The 21,185-nt window shown below is 43.8% G+C and overlaps 1 protein-coding gene across 1 annotated transcript in view; it reads left to right on the forward strand.

Annotated features, from left to right (window-relative positions):
- CFAP107 (cilia and flagella associated protein 107) overlaps positions 1-21,185 on the forward strand; it is a 119,243-nt gene that overhangs the window by 74,123 nt on the left and 23,935 nt on the right. The window contains exon 2 of the mRNA XM_069240754.1: positions 20,006-20,119. Coding sequence (XP_069096855.1) covers positions 20,006-20,119 — 114 coding nt within the window. The remainder of the gene's footprint in view (positions 1-20,005; positions 20,120-21,185) is intronic.

The raw sequence follows: 21,185 nt of genomic DNA on the forward strand, positions 1-21,185 counted from the left end.
TGACCAGAGAAATGAGCTGTGCCAGTCCCCTTGGAAGCCACATGTCACAAAGTTCATGAAGGAGCAGGATGTAACTAGAGGATTGGATCTCTCACCCTCTGCATCTCGGTACCTGTGGCAGATCGTGCAGAGCTAGTAGGTGATCCCGCCAGACCACTTACCCTGGCCCCGGGGTAGCACAGGCAGCTGGGCAGGATGTAGAAGCATTAGAGGCTGACCCAGTAGGGTTCCCAGACCGTCAAAAGTGGATTGAAAGGTTCTCCTCAGCTCCCCGGTGGGAACAGGGAGTCATAGTGGAGAGGTCCAGGTAGCAGTCAAGAGAGGGAAAAGCCCAATCATAAGGTGCATGCAAGGTCGATATCCACTCAGTGCTGGGAGGCTCACTCACACCCCACCATGCCAATGAAGGCAGAGTCAGGTGGCAAAGATCAGCGGGATGTGGAGGACCCAACACCCCTGTGCTGAGGATCAGCAATGTCTCAGCCCAGTGTTAGGTGTTCAAGGTGGGGAAGGCAAGGATTTAGAAAAGTGTATTGCAAGGCAAGTGGGCAATAAGAAAGGACCCACCACAGGTACCTTGCTGTTGCAGTTGTTGATTCTGGGCGGCATGTGGCTGTATTGGTGCACAGGCTGTTCTTCCTCCGCAGCCCCAGGCCCGCCCACATGCATTCAATCAGGTGCCTTGTGCCACATCAGAAATCCAATCCAGGCCCCAGGTGAATGTCTTTGCAGTCAGTCAGGTCCAGGCTCAGCAGGTTGCCGTGTTGCAGCAAGGCTCGCAGTCCATCTGGTGACTCACCACCTTAGCCAGGGGTGCCGGGTAAGGTGGGGCTACAATTTCAGTTACTCGACAACCACAAGTTGAGGTGGAAGTTAGAGGCTCTCGTAACCAGGGATGCCTTTCAACCAGAAATGTTGCGCCTCTGGGTCATGGTCCGCAGGCCGCTGCCATTTTGGGAGAATACGGGAGCAGCCTGGTCCAAGATGATGCCTGCAGCTTCCAGCCCTTTGGGGGAGCAGGGATCAAACTAGAGCTGTCCCCGCCATGCAGCGGGACAAGGGAGGCAATACTAAAGTAAAAGGGGACCCAGGGACTCCATAAGTAGGGGACCCATGTAATGAGGGAGGAATAAGGAGGCCTCGGTAGCCTGGTTAAGATCCATCCTCCATCATGGCTGCATCAGTCACGCCCTCTAGAGCACAAACTGAACAAACTTACCACAACTAATAGAAAAGAAAAACTAAAGCATGTATTACTACTATTTAGCTCTAACCTTGGGTTTCGGACTAGCGTGCTACTCACAACAGAGAGCTTCAATGCCTCATCAGGGGTAGTAAGTGCTATATAAATACAATTTACAATTGCAATGACTATAAATACATCCATAATTATATTTGATATAACTACTAATTAGCATTTCCCTGTGTCCACAAACTAATGTATGCATTTATATTTCAGGGCTCTCTTGTCCTCAAATTGAGTAATTTTTTTAACCAGAACTCAGTGCAAGAGAATCCTTTTGGGCAGGATGGCACTACCAGATGTACCAGCTTGAGAAGATCAGTACGTTGGCTGTTGTCCAGTCAAAAAAGCAGGACCAAAAACAAAATGTCCTTCTAGATGCTAAACAGTTTGAAAGGCTTGTCCAACACTGATACGGATGCATATCAGGAAAAAGGCACTATACTTGCTCTTATGCATAGTTATTTGGTGGGTTTTTTTGTGGTGGAAGAACAATTTGCATCTTTGTTGGGAAAACAAGGCAGAAATGATGAATGGGTACCTAAAGCTGACAAGCCATCACACTAGCAGAAACTTTCTATGACTTTACCTCATGGAAGAGGGAAGTTAGGCCCATATTTCTACTTTTGTAGCGCTGCATTTGCATCATTTTTTAACGCAAAAGCAGCACAAACTTACAAAATAGAAATATGGGGCATATTTATACTCTGTCTACGCCGAATGTGCGTCAAAAATTTTGACGCACATTCAGAGCAAACCTTGCCCCATATTTAAACTTTGACGCCCGGGGACTTTAAAATTATGCCGTGTGCGTAATTTTTGGGATGCGGCAACCCGCCTTGTGTTAATCATATGCAAGGTAGGCGTTCCCGTCCAAAAAATGACTTAAACGGCTGTGTGTCGTATTTATGCTTTTGGGCAAAAATGATGCACGGCCGGGAGGCGGAGCCGGAAAATGACGCACAGCCCGATTTGCGTAAAAAATTAACGCCTGGGTCAGGGCAGGCATTAAAATGGGGCAAACACACCTGTATTTAATCAGAACACACAGAAGCAACAGCAGAGCAGCAGAAAAGTAAAAGGGAGACATGGAGGTGCTTCTCATCCAGCGTGCACGCAGACGCAGAGCCCAGCAGCAACAACAGCAGCTACCACAACACCAGCAGGGACCCCAAAGGCAGCACAGAAGGCAGGAGAGAATATTCCGCACCAGAACAACCCTTTATGGCCTCAGGGAACAAGACATCATCCAGAGGTACAGGTTGAATTGGCAGGCCATTCAGCAGCTGCTGCGAAACATTGAGCCACAGTTGGCACCCACCTTGCTGATACCCGCACCATCCCAACAGAAACCAAGCTGCTTGCCATACTTCACATTCTGGCAAGTGGCTCTTTTCAAACAACTGGTGACCTGGTTGCCGGAATATCACAGCTATCATTCTCTGCCTTTTTGCTCAAAGTACTGGATGCCATCATTGGACTCACACCCGCCACATCTGCTTCCCTAGCACACTGCAGAAGCAGCAGGAAACAAAACAGGGGTTCTACCTCATAACAGCAACCCTCTAGGACACACAACACATACACCACAACAACAACATGTCGACAGGAACACACTGAGGTTGTGACATCGCTAGCCATGTTTCATAGGTCACCATTGAACCTGTCACACATCTGAAATTACTGTACAGCCTAATGTTAAGATGTGAATGATCACAACGTTTGGAGTGTGTTGCCTAAATGTCACCTTGCAAATTGTAAGTGTCTCAATTATGTTTACATTAATCCATTGCATGAGTCTAAAGGTATGTGATGTCCAGGGTACATTGATATGAACGTGTTAACAACACTGTCAATTTTTACCTGTGTATGGAACTATCATCTCACCCCCAGTGAAGACACAGGGACACCTGTATCTCAAGTCACAATGCTAGGGAGGGCGCACTGTACTGCAAATCGCAAAGCATACTGCTGACAGCCGGTCAGCAGCCAAACACTCGTTCAGCCAAGGAAACAACACAATGCAGATGGTACATCCTACAAGCCTAGGATGCAACACAATAACACAAAAGAGTCACAGACAACACAAGACAACTACTGCCATGCAAGCTGATATAAATGGGGCAAGCTACATCAACATGATCCCATTCATTTTCTATTGCAGCTGATCAGGGGTATGGGATCCAGCCATGGATTATGACACCTATTGGCAACCCATGTACTGCAGCAGAGCGTGCCTACAATGACGCACATAGGAGGACATGCAGCATAGTCGAGAGGACCTTCAGCATCCTCAAGTCGAGATTCAGGTGCCTCGACATCACTGGTGGTAGCCTCCTATATTCCCCTGAAATGGTCTGTAAGATCATTCTAACATGTGCCATCCTGCACAACATTTGCATAAGAAGGAACATTCCCCTCCTGAAACCAGAGCCACACATGCCTGAAGAGGAGGATGGTGGCCTGCAACATGAGAGGGAACAACAAAACAGGGCCGCCGGATTGCATAGGCGCCAACATATTGTGAACAATTTCTTTTAAATATAATCACCATCACAACTTTATGAACTAATGTAAATAAACACTGATAATAATCACCATATCATGGTCTGGCTAATCATTTGTGCTCACCTTTATCTCTAACTATCAGAATAAGAGTGTTGCCTCATGGAGCATTGCTGATACACCGATCATGACACAGAACATCCCAGAGCAATTGTGATGCGTATCATACAACGGTCACATACACACACACTGTAAATGACATAGATCCTGTACATTTCACCTTTGAAGGGCAATAGCAGAGGACCACACCTATTTCACACATACATGTTGGAAACATGGTTCATCGCAGCATATGGCACACAACTAAGACACCATCACTCAATAAGGGGAAAACAAGCCTCATACATGAGGCAGTTGATGTGCTTTTGCATCAGTAACAGGAATGTATGACCAGACCCTTGACAGCAGTAAGCCCAACTGCATCCAATCTTTGCAAGGACTATCTGTGACTAGAGTTCCATATAAGCAGAACATAGAGAGCACAAGTGCCACACATATGACAAGCATTGCACACATGACATTCCATGTACATGTCAGCCCATTTCCTAACTCCTGACACACCCATGCACCTGGTCACAACCCACCTGTCTGAAGATGTCCCTGGAATAGTAATATGTGTACCCCGATATTCCCTCCTATACACACACAGACTAACAATAGTAATCCAGTGTGCTACACCCTTTCCTATGGTATACCATTGTCATAGTACATCTGACTACATGGACATCAGGTCAATTAATACACTGGCTTGTAGTTTCTAAGCCCTGTTATCACCTGTAGATTGCTTCCTGTGTGAAAGGTACTGTTGGCCATTTCAATGCAAATCTCACCTACACGACTTGTGAGAAACTGATGCAGCCCACACCTGTGATCACCTCCATGCACACCACCCATTTCAAAATGCACTGCCCTTGCGGATGACTGGAACAGCTTAGAAGTTGCCATTTTGTCAAATACATTGTTATTCATTTCTAGTAATGAAGCCGTGTAACACAGCCCTTGGGTTCATGTGTCACCTTCAAAAACACAGGACATACACAGCTTTACATGTCAACTGTCTAGTTCTTCCTCTGACCAGTCTTAGTCAGACCACTGATTATGTAACTTGTGAGACTGCTGGATCCAGTTTAACCCTGCATCCTGTCAGCCTGACTGGCACCTGTCTGTGCGTCACCCTAAAGATTCCCTGTGGCTACATATCACACTTGCTTTACCAAACCTCTCATTCCTCAGAGGGTATTTTGTCATGTGCCTCATCAATGCATACCCAAATACATTGTATAGCATCACTTGTTTTTTAATTGTACCATATTTGTTAAATTGTCTTTGAATACCAAAATCATGGCCCATCCCTTGTCTGGGTCTCATTTATGCATGAACGACAAAGTGTGACAGTGTCCCAGGGCCCTATGCAGGGATTCGGTCCGGTGCCTCCAGCAGAACCAGCAACCTCTGATAATGTCCATGAAAAGTCCACAAATGTTAGGACCCTGACAGTTCACACGCTGAATTACATTGCTCACAACATATTGATGGGCCATGTGTGGTGAATAGCTGCGAAAATAATCAGCACAGAGGCTATGATGTTCCCAGATGCAGTGGGAATTTCAGAGGCTAACCTGTGTACAAATGTTGTAATCACACCTGCCGGAACATGACACCTGAGACATGATCTCACTCAGCACCCAAAGGTTGCCCTGTTAACAGTCTCCTTATACGTCTTCAGTGACAGGGTGAGTGACAGGGTGAGACCATCCCATGTAGGTTCTCATGTCCTCATTGACTTTACTCACATTGATCTCCGAAGGATACTCAGTAGATACAGGAATAGCTGCCAATCACTCTTGATGAGACCTGGACGTAACTGTGACAACATACACCCCTAAAAATATACAGGATCAACATTGGATCACACACATGAACAAGACACCTCTGTGCAATTGATCACTGGAAATATGTGGACACGTGCTGCCTCGTATGCTGGTCCACCACAGCCACTGGAGAGTTGTGGCTCAGTTATATGACCTCAACTGTGGCGTCATAATACATTTGTGGTTCACCTTTGGCTGCCTGGGCCAATTACATGATACCCACTTCGTCTATGCATGTGCCTGACTCACTGTTGGATTCACCAACAAGTGCCTAGGAAGCAGTTACCAAAAATCTAGGACATGGGATGGTGAAATTGTGGACCATTGACATGAGCAAGCGTCTGCCATCTATCTGGTGCATGCTTTGTCATTTGTGGTGTCTACTTTACCCAAAATCTTGGAAGTGCACACAACGGATGTTGCTACATGTATGACTAACCCATATCCTCTCTCATTTCCACAATGACTTGCATCTAAGGTTTGGACACATTGACTTCACATTCATACAAGCATATTTTCAATAATGCATCTTGTGATGCACACACACTGGGTCAACAACTACATTAGTTGCCACTGCACACACATTGAGCCATAGGCATTGAGGTTTTGTAATTATGTATGTGACCTTGCTATCCTTTCCTGATGCCAAACATGCCCAAATTGTGCAATACATATATGTAGGCCACACATATGGCCATCTAGTGCGTCAGCCAACCGTCAAACTCCTGTTAAGGAAGTAGCGGGTCATGGTCCGCTGCAGTATGATGTCTCACATGTGAACATACACCATCAACACCAAAGTGGGTGCAATCAGCCTATCTCAGTTGTGTCCCAAATGTAACATAACATAAAAATTGAAAAGATCCCCAAAACCAGTTCATGCACTGAAATCTTGACGTTTTTATCGGTATGCGTCATTTTTTTCCCACCAATACAGATTGTGCATCATATTTTTTGATGCACAGGAGTGAAAATTAGGCTGCATCCAAACAATTGTAAAGACAATTTCCTATTATTTGGATGCAGCCTAATTTTCACTCCTGTGCGTCGAAAAATATGATGCACAATCTGTATGTGTGAAACAATTTGACGCATAACGATAAAAACGGCTGCCATTTTATGCAGGATGTGATGTAATAGGATATCCCGTTTACAGATTATATACAGTGGGTGTACTTTCACTTTCACTTTGCAGTCTGTGAATCTTCTAGACTGTGTGGCTGTGTTCAGAGTGTTGTCCAGTGATTTTGTGCTTTGGTGTCCTGTGTGCTATCTCACTTGTTACTTTGTGAAATAAATATTGTTGTTGTATACTGTCTGGGTGTGTTTTGTTTACAATTGTCCGGGATTGTAGTGTATTTGTTGTTTGTGGGAGTCTGTTGTGGGTAGTGCTAGTTTGGGGTTAGTTGGGCTCTTTTAGTTGTTAAGTTTACTTTTTTTTGTACTCCTACTTTACCCCTTTTCTCCTTTCTTCTTCTTTCTCCCCTATTACCCTTTTCAGTGCTGAGATGTTGGGTAGGCCACGTCTTGGTGAGGAGGAGTTGGGGGGTTCATATGGTTGGTGTGCCATTTCCTCCCACTCATGATCTAGGCAGCGGGCAGGGTGATACAGGGGCATCACACTAAGGTGCGAAGAATCCGGTGGGGAAAGGTCCTGCATCACTTGCAGCGTGTGTATGGGAGCCAGAGGAATAACCACCAGCTGAAGCACCGCTGTGCTGCCCTCATCACCAGGGAGCAAGATCTGCTGGGCCACCTGGGAATAGTGATTGGTGGCCCTGTTGGTGAGTACAAATCATGTAAATGTGCACATGTAAAAGCTCTGTAGTGACAGCAGATGATTTGTACAATATCTGCCAGCTAAGTTGCTGACTGTGTGTAATGCTGCGGAAACATAAAGGGTAATTGATGCACTATGTGAAGAATCACAATTGCTAGCTGTCAGGAAGCACACGCTCTGCAAACTTACACGATACTTTTGCTTAATGTAATTTGGTGCCACCTTTGTGTCAGACAACAAAACAAAATAGGAGCCAATCATGTCTATATAGGTCACTTTTGCCAGTGAAGTATAGATGTATTAAAAGATTGGCAAACTTTGTTGACGAAATAGCTAGACTGACTTTAGAAACACTACATGATGCAGAAAATGAGTGCTGGCTTCACGTCAATTGATGATAGCAATGTGGCCCAGACATATGTCTCATGTGTGTCTGGTGAGTGTGAAGGGGAAAGCGTTCACGGAAGTTCTATGAATGTTAGGGATTATTGTGGTCCTTCATCTTTTTGGATACATGTCAGATCTGGATTTGAAAACATCGGGAAAAGGTGTAAGGTGCCCTCAGCTAACATCTTAAACTGGTATTTGGAGTTTATTGTGCCACATTCCAATTAGGGATGGCAGTCCAAAGGGGTTCATATCTCTATGTTTGGTGCAAATCACCATTGCTGGGCCATATCAAATGAAGAAACTGTAACAACATGAGGGCTTGCAAATGTCCCTGCCCCTCTGTACATTGTACCTATGTGTCATAAATGTGTCATGGCCACACAGGCTGTTTGACTAGTAATGCAGTCCTCAAATAACCAGGCTTTGAATGTCTCTCTTGGATGCACATGATGAGACGATTATACACCATTATTATTTCTGCTCACTAATGAAGGAGCATGTTTGCCACCACATGATAGTTAGGGCCACTGCATGTGTGTAGATATGTGTGTGACTGTCACAGGAGACCCATGCTATGTACATGTTGGCCATGATATATCAGATGCAGTATCATCATGTCTGAATGGCTTTCATTACTTATGTCAGCTTACACATTGTTTTTGTCTTTGAAATTGTTGGTCAGTGCACATATTCTGAGCACATTTCTTCCTTCAATGCCTTACAGGTGGACCGGCACCCTACACTGTGGGAGAGGTGGCTACATTTGAGGACCCCGACCACTCCAGTAAGTGTTGATATGTCTGTTATGTGTTGTGTTTGCTGGTGATGTGTGATGGACTCCTGTGTGTTTAACACATAGCAAGGTGTGATGCGCTGGCTAATCATTTGTCTTGTTCCATGAGTGGGATTTCATTTTCTCAAACATTTTGAGTTGGCCAATGTTATCCTATTGTATTATCTAGGGATTGTAGGTCATTCCTGTAGGCCCCGCAATGAGAACTGGGGTGAGTCATGTGGATAACACTTGTATCAACAAGAGTCACACTGGAACTCATCTCAGATTTAGTCTGCCTGTCAGACCCACATTCTCCCAGATTAGTACTGCAAATCGCTTTACAACAGATTTCTGCTTCCCTATTCACCAAAGTACTTATTAAACTGTAGGTTGAACAACTTCCTAGCAGCATGTACTTCCACATGTAGTGCTACAAGTATGTGGAACTTGAGTGCAATGGCCTAGGTGTGCAAGCAAATCATGATCATGGGTGTTCTTGCAACTCTGTGTCTGTTGTAAGTAATGCCTTACTGGAAGTATATGATGTGGACCAAGGTCTGCATTTGCTGACATGTATGGCACTAGGATTGGTCAAAGGTTTGCTGACTCCTAATTGTTGATAGACCTTACCTGTGGTGTGTGAGTACAGCCAAACACGTGTTGAGCTTTCTATACACTCCTGGGTGTCACTGTTGTTTGGAATTGTCGTTGTTTCCCCGCCCCCCACCCCCTCAAAAACAGGCATGGGTTTGTGAATAGGGTACCTAGGACTGATGCTACCAGTATGTTACACATACATGTGAATAAGTGAATGTTATGTGGTCGGAACCTAGTATACACACTCAGGTATGGAACATGAGTACTGTACTAGCAAGTCCAATTACAACTTGCAGACCACGTAGCTCTAGATTTCCATCCCGTACACTGACATCTGTACCCCAGGCATTGGCGGAGGATGTGCAGCATGATTGTTAGCTGACAACTGGCAGAACTCAGATGGCAAGTTAATGCCAGTTGTTACTCATCTTGTAGGTTTTGGATGTGCTATGTGTGATATGACCTTTGTAGGCTGGCCTGCCATGTACTTCCTCAGGGACATTCAATGATCTGTATGGTGATATGAGCTGTTACAAGTACAGTAAATGTATTGTCTGATTTACTTCTTGTGCCATTTCACACAATGCAGTTCCTAATGTAAATTGTTTGCCTTTGTCTTCACAGCTGTGAACATGACTCCCATCCAGGTCGGTGAGTTCCAGAGGCGGGCCATGAGATACCAACATATCCTGCTGCTGGATTCGGGGTTCAGGAGGATGGCCCGTAGATACCGGAATGAATGGGCCTCCAGGGCATGGAGGGCTTTCCCACAGGGTGGCCCTACTTTGCCCACCACTGCCACCACCAGCACAACCACCAGTTCCACCCAGGTGGCAGCACCCAAAGCTGGGACTGTTGTCCCAATGTCTGTAGTTGCCCAAGCAGTGCAACAACTTCAGGGCAGCCCACAGGCATTGGCTCTACACGCCCACAAACCTCCTCCGCCGGTACCCAGACTGCCCCAGCTGCTACAGTTGACCCTGCAGCTTTCGAGGCAATGGGACGTCAAATGGACCGTATGCTACGGAAAATTAGTCATCTGAGCAATGATGTTCGCCATATGAACAGGCGTGTGCGGTCCATAAAGCGGCCCCTCCGGAGGGCCAACCTCTAGACTTTTGTATATGGACATGATTCCCTCCCCTCCCTCCTCTTTCCTTGTTCTCATACTTAGGGGGCTTAGGGGTTTTATTGTTAGGTTAGTATAGGCTGTTAGTTTAGTTAGTGTTAGTGGGTGGGGGGTGGGGGGGCCGGAATCTTTCTATTTTTACTTATTGAGTGTGTGGGTGGGTGGGAGGCTATGTTGGGGTTCTTGTGTGTTTAAAAAAATATATATATATATAAAAATATAAAAAAATATATATATTTGTTTAGGATAGTATAGTATGTGTTTAGGTTAGTATCTGTTGTCCTCCATTTGTCCCATCTCATAAGTGGGGTGGGGGTTGATGTTTAGAACTTTTCGTTACATGTGATAATTAGGTTTAGGTTAGGTTAGTTAGGGACAGTTGTGGGTAATGAGTAGCCAGGGTTGATTAGGGTAGGTAAGACTTTTCCCTCAGTTTCCTCTTCTGTGATTACCATTCAATAAATATATAGTGAACCCTTTACAGTATGTGTTAAATGCTTGTTGATCATGGCCTTGGCATTAGTGTACATTAATTTTTTCCTATTACATTTGTGTCCTATGCTACAAACAAATCCCAATTGAGCTGTAAGATTTGCAGCTACCCCAGAGCTACCTTGCAAAGATTCCACCATTCGTTTCAACCACCAATCACAGTTAATATGGATCCCAACATGTTTTTGTCAATAAGTATGTTTTCTAAGTCACAAACAGTGCTTCCAGATTTGGTATTGGGGGAACAGTTTTAGGTCTGACTGCAGTGTGATGTTCAAGGACACCCTTATAAGATGAGTTGTCGTAAGGACTCTTGTAGTATCATCTTCATGACTCACATAGATCATTTGTGACACTGTTCAGCATGATTAAACTCAGACACCTTCATTCATGCAGTTTTTGGAGTGTTTGCTTAGATTTGTGTGCACTGTTAGATGTGTTAGTATTGCATGTTGACAACATTTTGCGGCCACTATTTGATGACTTAGATATCCCTTGAAGAAGCATTATTCTGTCCAACACAGCATGATGGTGTATGGTTTCTCACTTCATCAGATATTAACCTCAGGAAGGGCAGAGTATGATGCAGTCCTGGCCACTGTGCAGATTTATATGACTGCATAATTTCAGGACAGTTGTATTGACAAGCTATGTTATTTGACAGGAGGCACAGTTCAGTTATCTACTGCACAGTTGATGTATCACATTACCCAGAGACAGATTTGTTGTGTAAGTGCTATTTATTGAAAGGTGCTGTAGTGCTATATGTACATTGTCCATGATCGTGAGTCCATTATAGTGACATCTTCCATTGTGATCCTACACAAGGGGTAAAGGAAAATGCTTTTGACATGCTGGGGTGATGTTTCAGACGTTGCAGAGGGACAGGATTTGCCAATGAGTAAGAGAAAGACAAGCACTGGGCAGGCTGACAAGATATACAGTGGTTAGCAGAACAGTCATTGAGTACAGTTATTGTAAGACTGGCACGTTACAAAACGCAGGACCTCGGTAATAGTTGGCCATGTGGCAGGGACTAGTGCTTCCGGGTACTTTTCCGTGTGAATGTGATCTGTTCCATGTCTTCTTCTTCTGATGTGTGTGTTGCCTCCTCTGTCTTTGGTGGTGGTGGTTGTGAATGGGCAGCACACACCTCAGTGTTAGAAGACATGGAGTCAGACATCCCGGTCACTGCTACCTGTGAAGGTCTTAAGGGCAGTACTGCTGCAAGGAGGATCTGCTGATTCTTAAGAATAGCAGCAATGTCACAATGGTAGGCAGCCAGGTCGGCCCTGAGGGGGTCATGATTGCATTTGTGCATGCAGTGGAAGGTTTGGGGTGTGAGGTGTTGTGGCAACTCCCTTACTGCAGTAATGAATTCCTTGACAGTTTCTTGTAGTCCTTGCAGGATGGATGTTAGGGCTTGCATGGCTGCTGCCTGATCTGCAGATGACATCATGCACCAACGCACCCACTCTAGGCTGGCTGCCATAGTTTGCATCCCCACCCGCACCTCATTGGCCAGCACCTGCTGTACCCCAACTACAGTTCTCTCAAAGCTGGTGCCTGTGTCGTCTGAGTCCTCAGCTGTATTGGAGCTGGCAGGTCTTACAATTGGGGTGGTGGGTGGATCCTCTGCAATGGCTGCTTGTTCTGTTCTCCTCCTTGTGACTGAAGGTGGGGTCTGGAGGGTTCCAAGGACATCTTGGATGGTCTGCTGGGGAATGCTTGTCAACTCGTCATCCATGTCATCAGGGTATTCTGGGACAGGCATATCTGCAGGAGATCCATTGTCCTTTGAAATGAAATGGGGTACAATTAGTGTGTTTGTGTTGTGGCTTCTGTGATGTGACATGCCCGCCTTGGGATGATTTCACATTGTGATCTTGTTTCCTGTTCATTGCTCCAGTCTTTCAGATGGGCATTCTCCCAGGCCTATGCCCCACCTGCATGTCACATGTATTGTGGTAAGTTATTAGACTTGTCAGCATCATCTCCTCTAGGTGTTGGTTTTGGCCAAATAGTGATTTACCACCTTCTTGTCCTACTCAACCCTGCGTCTACTTCCATTCTCATGGTGAGACCTTTCACTGGCTGTGGGTGCGCTGATGGCACTAGCAGCACACTTAACAATCTGGATCTGCCCCAGTCTCTGATCTTTCACATCCACTTATATGTAGTTGACATGTAGCGTAGCCTATGCATAGCATTGTAATGGCACGATATGGATGTTGGAATTGGTAATGTGTACAGCTGATGTTAGGGAATGTGTGGTACATTGGATTGCCCTGATAGTCGTAGCAGTGTCCTATTTCCTCCTCTGACTGTGCAGGTGTATTTCAGTGACTAGTTACATGTGTCCTCCCCCTCAATGCTATTGTCTGAGCAGTATGCCATTTGGGATGTTACATTGTGACCCAGGCACAGGATGGACCCTGACATATGCAGCATGGGTGTGACCTTAGTGCTGTGTAGCTCCTGATGTTGATGACATTGGCTGATGTTTGCGCCAAACTATGGGCATTCACAATTGACAGGACGGGAACATTTGTCTTGTTTCAGGGCATTGCTAACTTTGTCATCCTCAACCCTCTAATTTAGGTATGTATGATCCATGGGGACGTTACTGCCATTGGCTACTTGAGCTGCACACAGAGCGGAGGTGGTAGTGGCAACTGTTGTCACTGTTACATTCCAGTTGTTGGTATGGCCAGAGGTTGTTAATTGGGCCCTAGTTAATGTAGGGGGTATAGTGGCTGATGTGTGCCGGGATGTCAGTTTGACATTGTGCCCTTCCCTCCTGGCGTGGCTTTACCTTTGCTCCATCGTTGGCATGGCAGCATGCCCCCATAGGACTGTTGTTTGGTGTAGTGTTATGGTGTGCCCCAGCTTCTCTCTGTGCAGGCCATGCCCCCATGCCATACCCCTTTACCCATTCCACTCCCTGGATATCATGACTTCCATGCATTTTGTGGTCGGTATCCCCCCTGCTTGCAGATGACATTAGTGCATTATAATTCCCCATGCGACTTACCCTGCATGTGTGTTGTCTCCTGGTAGTCTGCGCTGTCCTGTCCTTGAATCCCTGTGACGATCTCCTCAGGGATGACTGCTGCGACCATCTCCTCCATGTGGTCCCGGGCCTCCTGGTGTGCTGGACTCCCACCTCCAGTCTGCAGTGCTGCCTTCCTGGCCATCTTTTCCCTGGTCCTGCGCTTGCAGTCATGCCAACGTTTCTTGCACTCAATGACTTTTCTGCGTGCTTCTGCCACACTGTTGATCTTGTCAACAATTTGTTGCCATATTGCCTCTCTCCTACTGATTGGCAACTTTGAGGTGACAAACAGTTGGTGCTGTTGTTCCGTCACTTCTTTAACCAGGATTTCCTGTTCTTCTGCACTGAAGCAACACTTTATTTTCTTCTTTACAGTGTCCTGGTTCTTGTGTGGGTCATCCTGGCTTGTTCCTGGTCTGTTGTCATCTTCCTGGGGTCTGTACAGGAATTTGGGATTGATTTTGGCTCTCCTCTGCTGAAATGGCTGTGTTCGCGGGGAATTTTGGCGCTATTGCGTAAAAAAACGCCACATACCCGGTGTGTGGTGTCGTAAATCGACCCACAGTCTTTTCCGCTGCGTTAACGTCATTTTGCTTTACGACTTGACGCTGCGTGTGCGTAAAAAAAAAAGACTTACACCTGTGGTTTGCGCCGCTGGGCGTCAAAGTGTAAATTTGACGCCCGCACAGCGCACCAAAATGCCGTTAGCTGGCGGTAATATTTTTGACGCAAAACTGCGCCAGTGCAGTTTTGCATCAAAAAGTATAAATATGGGCCTGAATTTTGTAAGTTTGCGCCGCTTTTGCGTTAAAAAGCAGCGCAAATGCGGCGCTAAAAAAGTATAAATATGGGCCTTAATTTTAGGTTTAAGGTATAGAAAGCTTTAGCTCTTTGCTGTGGAAGACCTGTTGTCTACAGTACACAGCACAAGTAGTGGGCTTTGAGACATCCTCTTGGTCATGATGCCAATTATTTATTTTCTCAGTTTACCTCTTCTTATTTGATGACGTTCCTCCCTATTCTTTTATTTGTCCACACTGTGTAGCGTTTTGTCTTTAAATCCTTTCTGATTAAATGAGTTGCTTCGGTCAACTCCTGACAAAGGGGGCTATTTTTCAGCTTTACTTTAAATGTACATTGGACTGAATCACTACTGCTTTCGGCTATTCCCTCTCTTTTATTCTCCTTTCCCCCCCCCCCCCCCCAGTCACCTTTCATTGTATTATCTCACACGCTTACTCCGTATTTAAGTCTTGCCTTAGGCAGCGTACATTTTTTACATTTTCCCTACCCTTAACCACAGAAGGACACCGGGTAAAAAATATTACATACATGTATTTAATTTGAAAATATATATTTAAAATATATTAAAATGTTTTATGTTAACTTTTAATGTAAATTCGTTTTATGTATTTTCATGAAATGTATAACTATATAAAAAAATGCAGCAGCTCTATCAAATTCATTTTGAATTAGAACTTTAATTCATGGGAATACATTAAATTAAACGTACAACACTTTTCTGAAGTTTACATTTTAAAATATATTCCCTCCAGAAGAAAATATACATGTATACGTCGACGTGGAATGTACCTGGGGCACAGGAAAGCCTGAATTGGATCTGAAAGTTCCTATAAATACTAAAGTTCTAATGTCATGTCCTGTGTCTAGACCATTAACTCTGCTTAGCTGGAACATAGCAGGGCTGCGATCCAAATCTGACAATTCGGACTGGAAGAGCTTTATTTCCTCCTAAGATATAATTTGTCTACAGGAGACCTGGTCCAAAGATACGTTCCTTCTGAACGGTTTCACCTCTCTGTGTCAGCCAGCACTAACTTCCCAAATGGGGAGAGCTAGTGGCGGCCTTTTAGTTCTTGTCTCCGTACATCTTCCGCTTTTAAATGTGTCTTTAATCTGGTCTTCTCTTTATTTTATGGTTGTCTTGGTCTCTATTAGTGGCCTAAAGGATATCCTAATTTTAAATTTTTACAATAACATCCCTCGGGGCCTCCTTATGGGTCATCTGGAAGAGGTATCGGACCTCATAGATTCTTCACATGTTTTGTAGAATAATGATCTAATTATTATCTGGGTGGGCGATTTCAATACTCCTCTGTGCAGCAAAGAACACATGGACCTGTGTGCCTTTCCTGCATTTTAACCATACATCTGAAGGAGATGCCTTAAACCTTTTTACTTCTAAATTTCATCTGGTTCATGTCACCGAGAAATTGGCCCCCGACGCCTGTAATACACCAACCTTTACAGGGAATTTGAGGGGGAGCACTATCGACTTCATACTTATCAGCTCCTCTGATTTTTATGTAATTCAAGAATTTAAGATTACGCCTCATTGTGCGAGCGATCATAACCCCCTTAGCATTATATTGGACCTAAAAAATTTCCAGGCACCCAAGAATAAAAGCTTGAGCGCTGCCTCTGTTTATAATCCAAATTGTGGCATACGTCTAAAATGGGACAAAATAGATCCAAAAATTTTTAACCAGGAAATTGTAAGAAGTAGGTCTGACTCGATTCATATGGGTCTGTCCCAGCAGTTAGATTCTGACCGCATAGTGCGTGAATTTGAATCTTTAAGCACTGACATCTCACGCGCCCTGGCGGCGGACAGGCCCGCGAAGGGGCCGGTGGCCCACAGATGGTTCGATTCTGCGTGCTCATCAGCCAACAAAAAACTCAAAGATGCACTTAAAGCAGTTCCTCTCTCCCGTCAATTAGTTAAAATAGCAAGAGACGATTATAAGGCTGCCATTGACAAACAGAAATCAGAAATTAGGTCTAGGGCCTGGGGCAAACTTTTGGCTGCATCTGAGCAGAAGGATACTTCTAAATTCTGGAAAGTGATAAATCACTCTTACTTTTCTGGTAACCACTCTTTGGCCAATGAATGTCTTATTGCTGAGGACGTCTGGTTAACTCATTTTAGGAAAGTCTTCTGTTCAGGAACTTATGAGAATTCGCATGTAAATCCTTCTGCACCTTTTATTTTAGACTCCAAAACTAAGGCCCCAAACATTATTTTTGACCTCTATGAGGTCAAAAATGCCATTGATAGATCAAGGCAGGGAAAAGCTCCTGGCCCGATGGGGTTCCCGCTGATCTTTTTAAATTAGAAATTGATCTTTGGGGTCCGTTAGTTACCAATGTGTTGAATAGTGTGGTAAATAGTAACGTGCCCCTCTCATGGAAATCGGCTATTATTGTTCCTATCTTCAAAAAAGGAAATAGACAAGATCCTTCTTGTTACAGACCAATTTCTCTTATCGATTCGACGGCAAAGATTTTAGGTAGCGTGATCCTGTCCCGTTTAGAAGATTGGGTGTCCGTGGCCCAGATTTTATCTCCTATTCAATTTGGTTTCAGACCTGGTGTAGGCACAGTTGAGCAAGTTTTAAACTTGCAGCTGATACTCAGCAAATACGTGACAGTCAAAAAAGAGTCTATTCACATGGCTTTCATTGATCTAACCAGTGCCTTCGATATGGTTAATAGGTCAAAGTTATGGCAAATTTTGGAAGCCTTAGGCTGCGATCCGCCTCTATTGGAGCTTATTAAACGCCTACACACAGACCTAACGATTTCTGTTCAGGCCGGCTCACATGGGCAGAGAACCTCCCCCATCCCGTCAACTAGGGGTGTAAGGCAGGGATGTATCTTAGCCCCTTTTCTTTTTCTGATTTACATTAATGGGCTCTATGATTCACTGTTAAAACATGCAAAGGACATACCGAAGATGGGCCAGAGACAACTTCCAGTTTTATTATATGCTGACGATGCAGTTTTAATTGCTCGTACTGCAAACGGTTTACAGGGACTACTGGATGTATTTTATGATTTTATGTTGAACCTTGATCTGAAAGTAAATTACCCCAAGACTTTCGTTATGACTTGTGGCCCACGCAATACAAAGTCTAAACAATTTACTATGGGAGGGCACACCCTTATTAAGGTCAAAGAATTTTGTTATCTAGGCATGTACATGAGTTCTTCCTTGTCCTGGAAGACACACATTAATTTTAAGCTCCAACAGTTGATAAGGAACAACGAAGCAATTTTTCGCTTTTCAAATAAATTAGGTCACAGACCCCCTGCACAGTTGAAAACTCTTTATAATTCCAAATGCACTGCATCAGTCCTTTATGGGGCAGGCGTCTGGGGCTATAATAAAATACCGTCTCTTCAGAGTGTTGAAAATAAATTTCTGCGCAGATTATTGTTGGTTCCAAAATGCACCGCAAATATAATCTGCCATGAAGAACTTGGTCAGTGCTTTTTGGAGGACAGGGTCTTTATGGCCCCCCTACTGCTCTGGATCAGATGTTGGTCAAACCCTATGGCAAGTTTGGTCCAAGACTGTATCTCTGATTGTCTACAATTGGAAAATTCAAATAGGATTCCCTGGCTTATGTTTCTGCAAAACATTTTTGAGAACCTAGGGCTTAGATACATGTTTGATGATCCTCATTTGTTAACCACAAACTCTAGGTCTGTCTTGAAGTCTACTTACTCCAAGCACATATCAGAGCAGAGATTTTATAGTTCCCTGAAATTGAAATCTTTTGATTCCTACTCTCGGATTGTGACTGTTCCATGCCTTGAACCCTATTTGACTTGGTTTTCAAGTTTTAGAATAATTTCCTTTTTAACACTTTTTAGACATAATCTAATTCATTTTAAGGTAGCTTTCCCCGAACCATGTTTCTGGAAAAAGGACTTACCACTTTGTCCCTGTGACTCCAAATCAACTCAGAGCACTTTGCACTTTTTTCTTTTTTGCCCTTTATACGCTGCTCCTAGAGGGGCCTTTATTTTACCCACGTTACGCCTTCTTAGACCCATTCATTATAAGGAAGCCCTACTATATCTTCAGAGATTGCCTGATATTCAAATTTGTCATCATGTATTAGACTTCGTCACAGCTTCTTTAAGTATTAGGAAAAGGCCTGCTCCTTTTTAAAAAATTTATGTACGTATAGTATATCATTTTAAAGCTAATATTTGTACTTTTCTGACTTTGTGATTTTTAATCATGTCTTGTATATTTATCTATGTATGTCAAGGGGTTTCAGATTGGATGCTCATGTGGTGTTTTCAGCAATGGTTTTAAGTTTTATTTTTTACTATTTATAGATCGGTAAATGTGTCTTGGTTTGTACTTTTATGGCAATTGCCAAATAAAGTTATTTGACTGACTGACTATACATGTATGTATATGTTTTAAAGTGCATCCTGACGTTTTCTAGCGCGGCAAGGGAAAGAGAGAGGCAGAGGCTGTTGGTCAAGATGTCGTAATGGAGACGGCAGTGGTCCTGTGGAAGCTTTCATAGGCTGCTGCTGCTCCAGTGTCTTCAAAGGAACTGTCAGTTCCAATGTTCTAATGCAGGATAAAGTGTGGCTTACCAAGAGGGTCAAGGAATCCATGACTTTGGTGGATCACAGATTTTTTTAAGTTGTTTTTCCATTTTTATTATTTTCCTTCACAAACTCTGATTTTCTGGAATATCCGTACTCCAAATGAGGTCCAATAGTTCCCATAACCTTAAAAGGGCTTTAGGAAATACCATTGAGTATTGAGAGAAAAGCTGCTGAAGCAGAAGAATCACTAACGTGTGCTTAATATTGTGAACTGCAGTACATTGCCCACTGCTGCATGAAAAAGCTTGCGATATAGACAACCATGAGGTCTTTGTGTATGAACGTACATATATTTATTACCTAATAACTCGGTTCTGTACGTGAGGTGATGCGTTGGTGAGTCCATCATCAGTTGTACGCGTACTACAACTACAAAGAGTAATTTTTAAGTCTGTGCTCTGTTCGTCATGTCCCATTTCATGTTTTAATTTATGTGTCTGTCAAATCATGAATTTGAAAGATGTATGTGTGTCAAATATGGATCATTAGTCAGATTTTCTTTCAAATAAGAAACTCGATCGACTTGTTTCTTTTTTTAATGTTAATGTTTATAGGAGACATTAGAACTTTCAAATTCTCCGTTTAAATAATGTGTATGGGATATATGGAAGCCACTGTCATAGCAGAAACGCAACATTTTGATTTTACATCTATGTGTTATTTTTTCAGTTTATGAGGAAAGACTATGGGACTGCAAAGAGCTGTCAAACGATGGACTTCATTCCATTTCCTTGTAGCAAACCAGATACAATAGTAACACGAGCGATCAGAAGGAGAATGGAGGTAATTTGAAGAGTGTTTTATTGGTGCTGTTTGCTTCACAAAAATGTTTAAAATAAGAACAATTTCAGTGAGCAAGAAAATTCTGAAACTGTGCCAAACCACCGGTTTCAAAAGGGTTCCCCCTGACCCACAGCATAGATGATTTTGAAAAATCATGAAGTCAAATAGTCCATGTTACAGTGTAATTTTCTTGAACTGTGGCTAAAACACAAATGTTTTACCGACCATTTTAAATATCCTGATTCTTCATGGCTTCCTGAAGAGCGCCACCTTGCTTTTGGTTTTTGAGTGGGTCTGCCCTTAGGAACATTTTTAGCAAGAATTGCTAAAGCCGGTAGGTCTGATTAGTATTTTTTGGTGTAAATATTATATAAATTGAGAAGCTTATTGTTTTGGGTGTTTTATTGTGACCTGCACAATTAGAAATCCTTAGGGGCTGATTTAAGAACCCCTAGAGCCTCCTTGTGCCATATTACTGTCCTTTTTTTTACTCTAATGTGGCCCAACAAGGCCAAAGTCAGTGCGCCAAATTTACAAGGTGGCCCAATGCATGCATTGGGCCACTTTGTAACTCTGTGTGCTACATTTTGCCTGTGCCAGGAATAATGAATGCAAAGCGGGCTTGCCCCGTTATGGGTGCCGACAAAATGACGCAAAGAAATCTAAGAGATTTATTTGCATCATTTTTTCCGGCACTCTTATCATCTGCTCAGAGCAGGCATTAAAAGGAGGCACACCATTGTTTTCAAAGGGTCTCAATGGGCTGCGCAGGATTAGCGTCAATATTTTTTACCCTAGTCCTGCAAAGCTCTGAACTAGTGCCAAAAATTGTGACGCTAGTTTCCTTAACTGCCGCCATGGTGCGCCGTATTATAGATATGGTGCACATATGGTGGTGTTAGGGGGATGCTAAGGGGCTCAAATAAAGTGGCGCTGCACTGAGTGCAGCGCCACTTTCCTTAAATCAGCCCCTTAGTTTTGTAGAATGGTTGGTGCTACATTGCATTTTAGAATGCGTGATTTTGTCCTTTATGTTTCTGTGTATTTTAAATGACAGTGGGTGAGA

Source organism: Pleurodeles waltl, chromosome 6, assembly GCF_031143425.1.
Source record: "Pleurodeles waltl isolate 20211129_DDA chromosome 6, aPleWal1.hap1.20221129, whole genome shotgun sequence".
Classification (NCBI taxonomy): Eukaryota; Metazoa; Chordata; class Amphibia; order Caudata; family Salamandridae; genus Pleurodeles; species Pleurodeles waltl.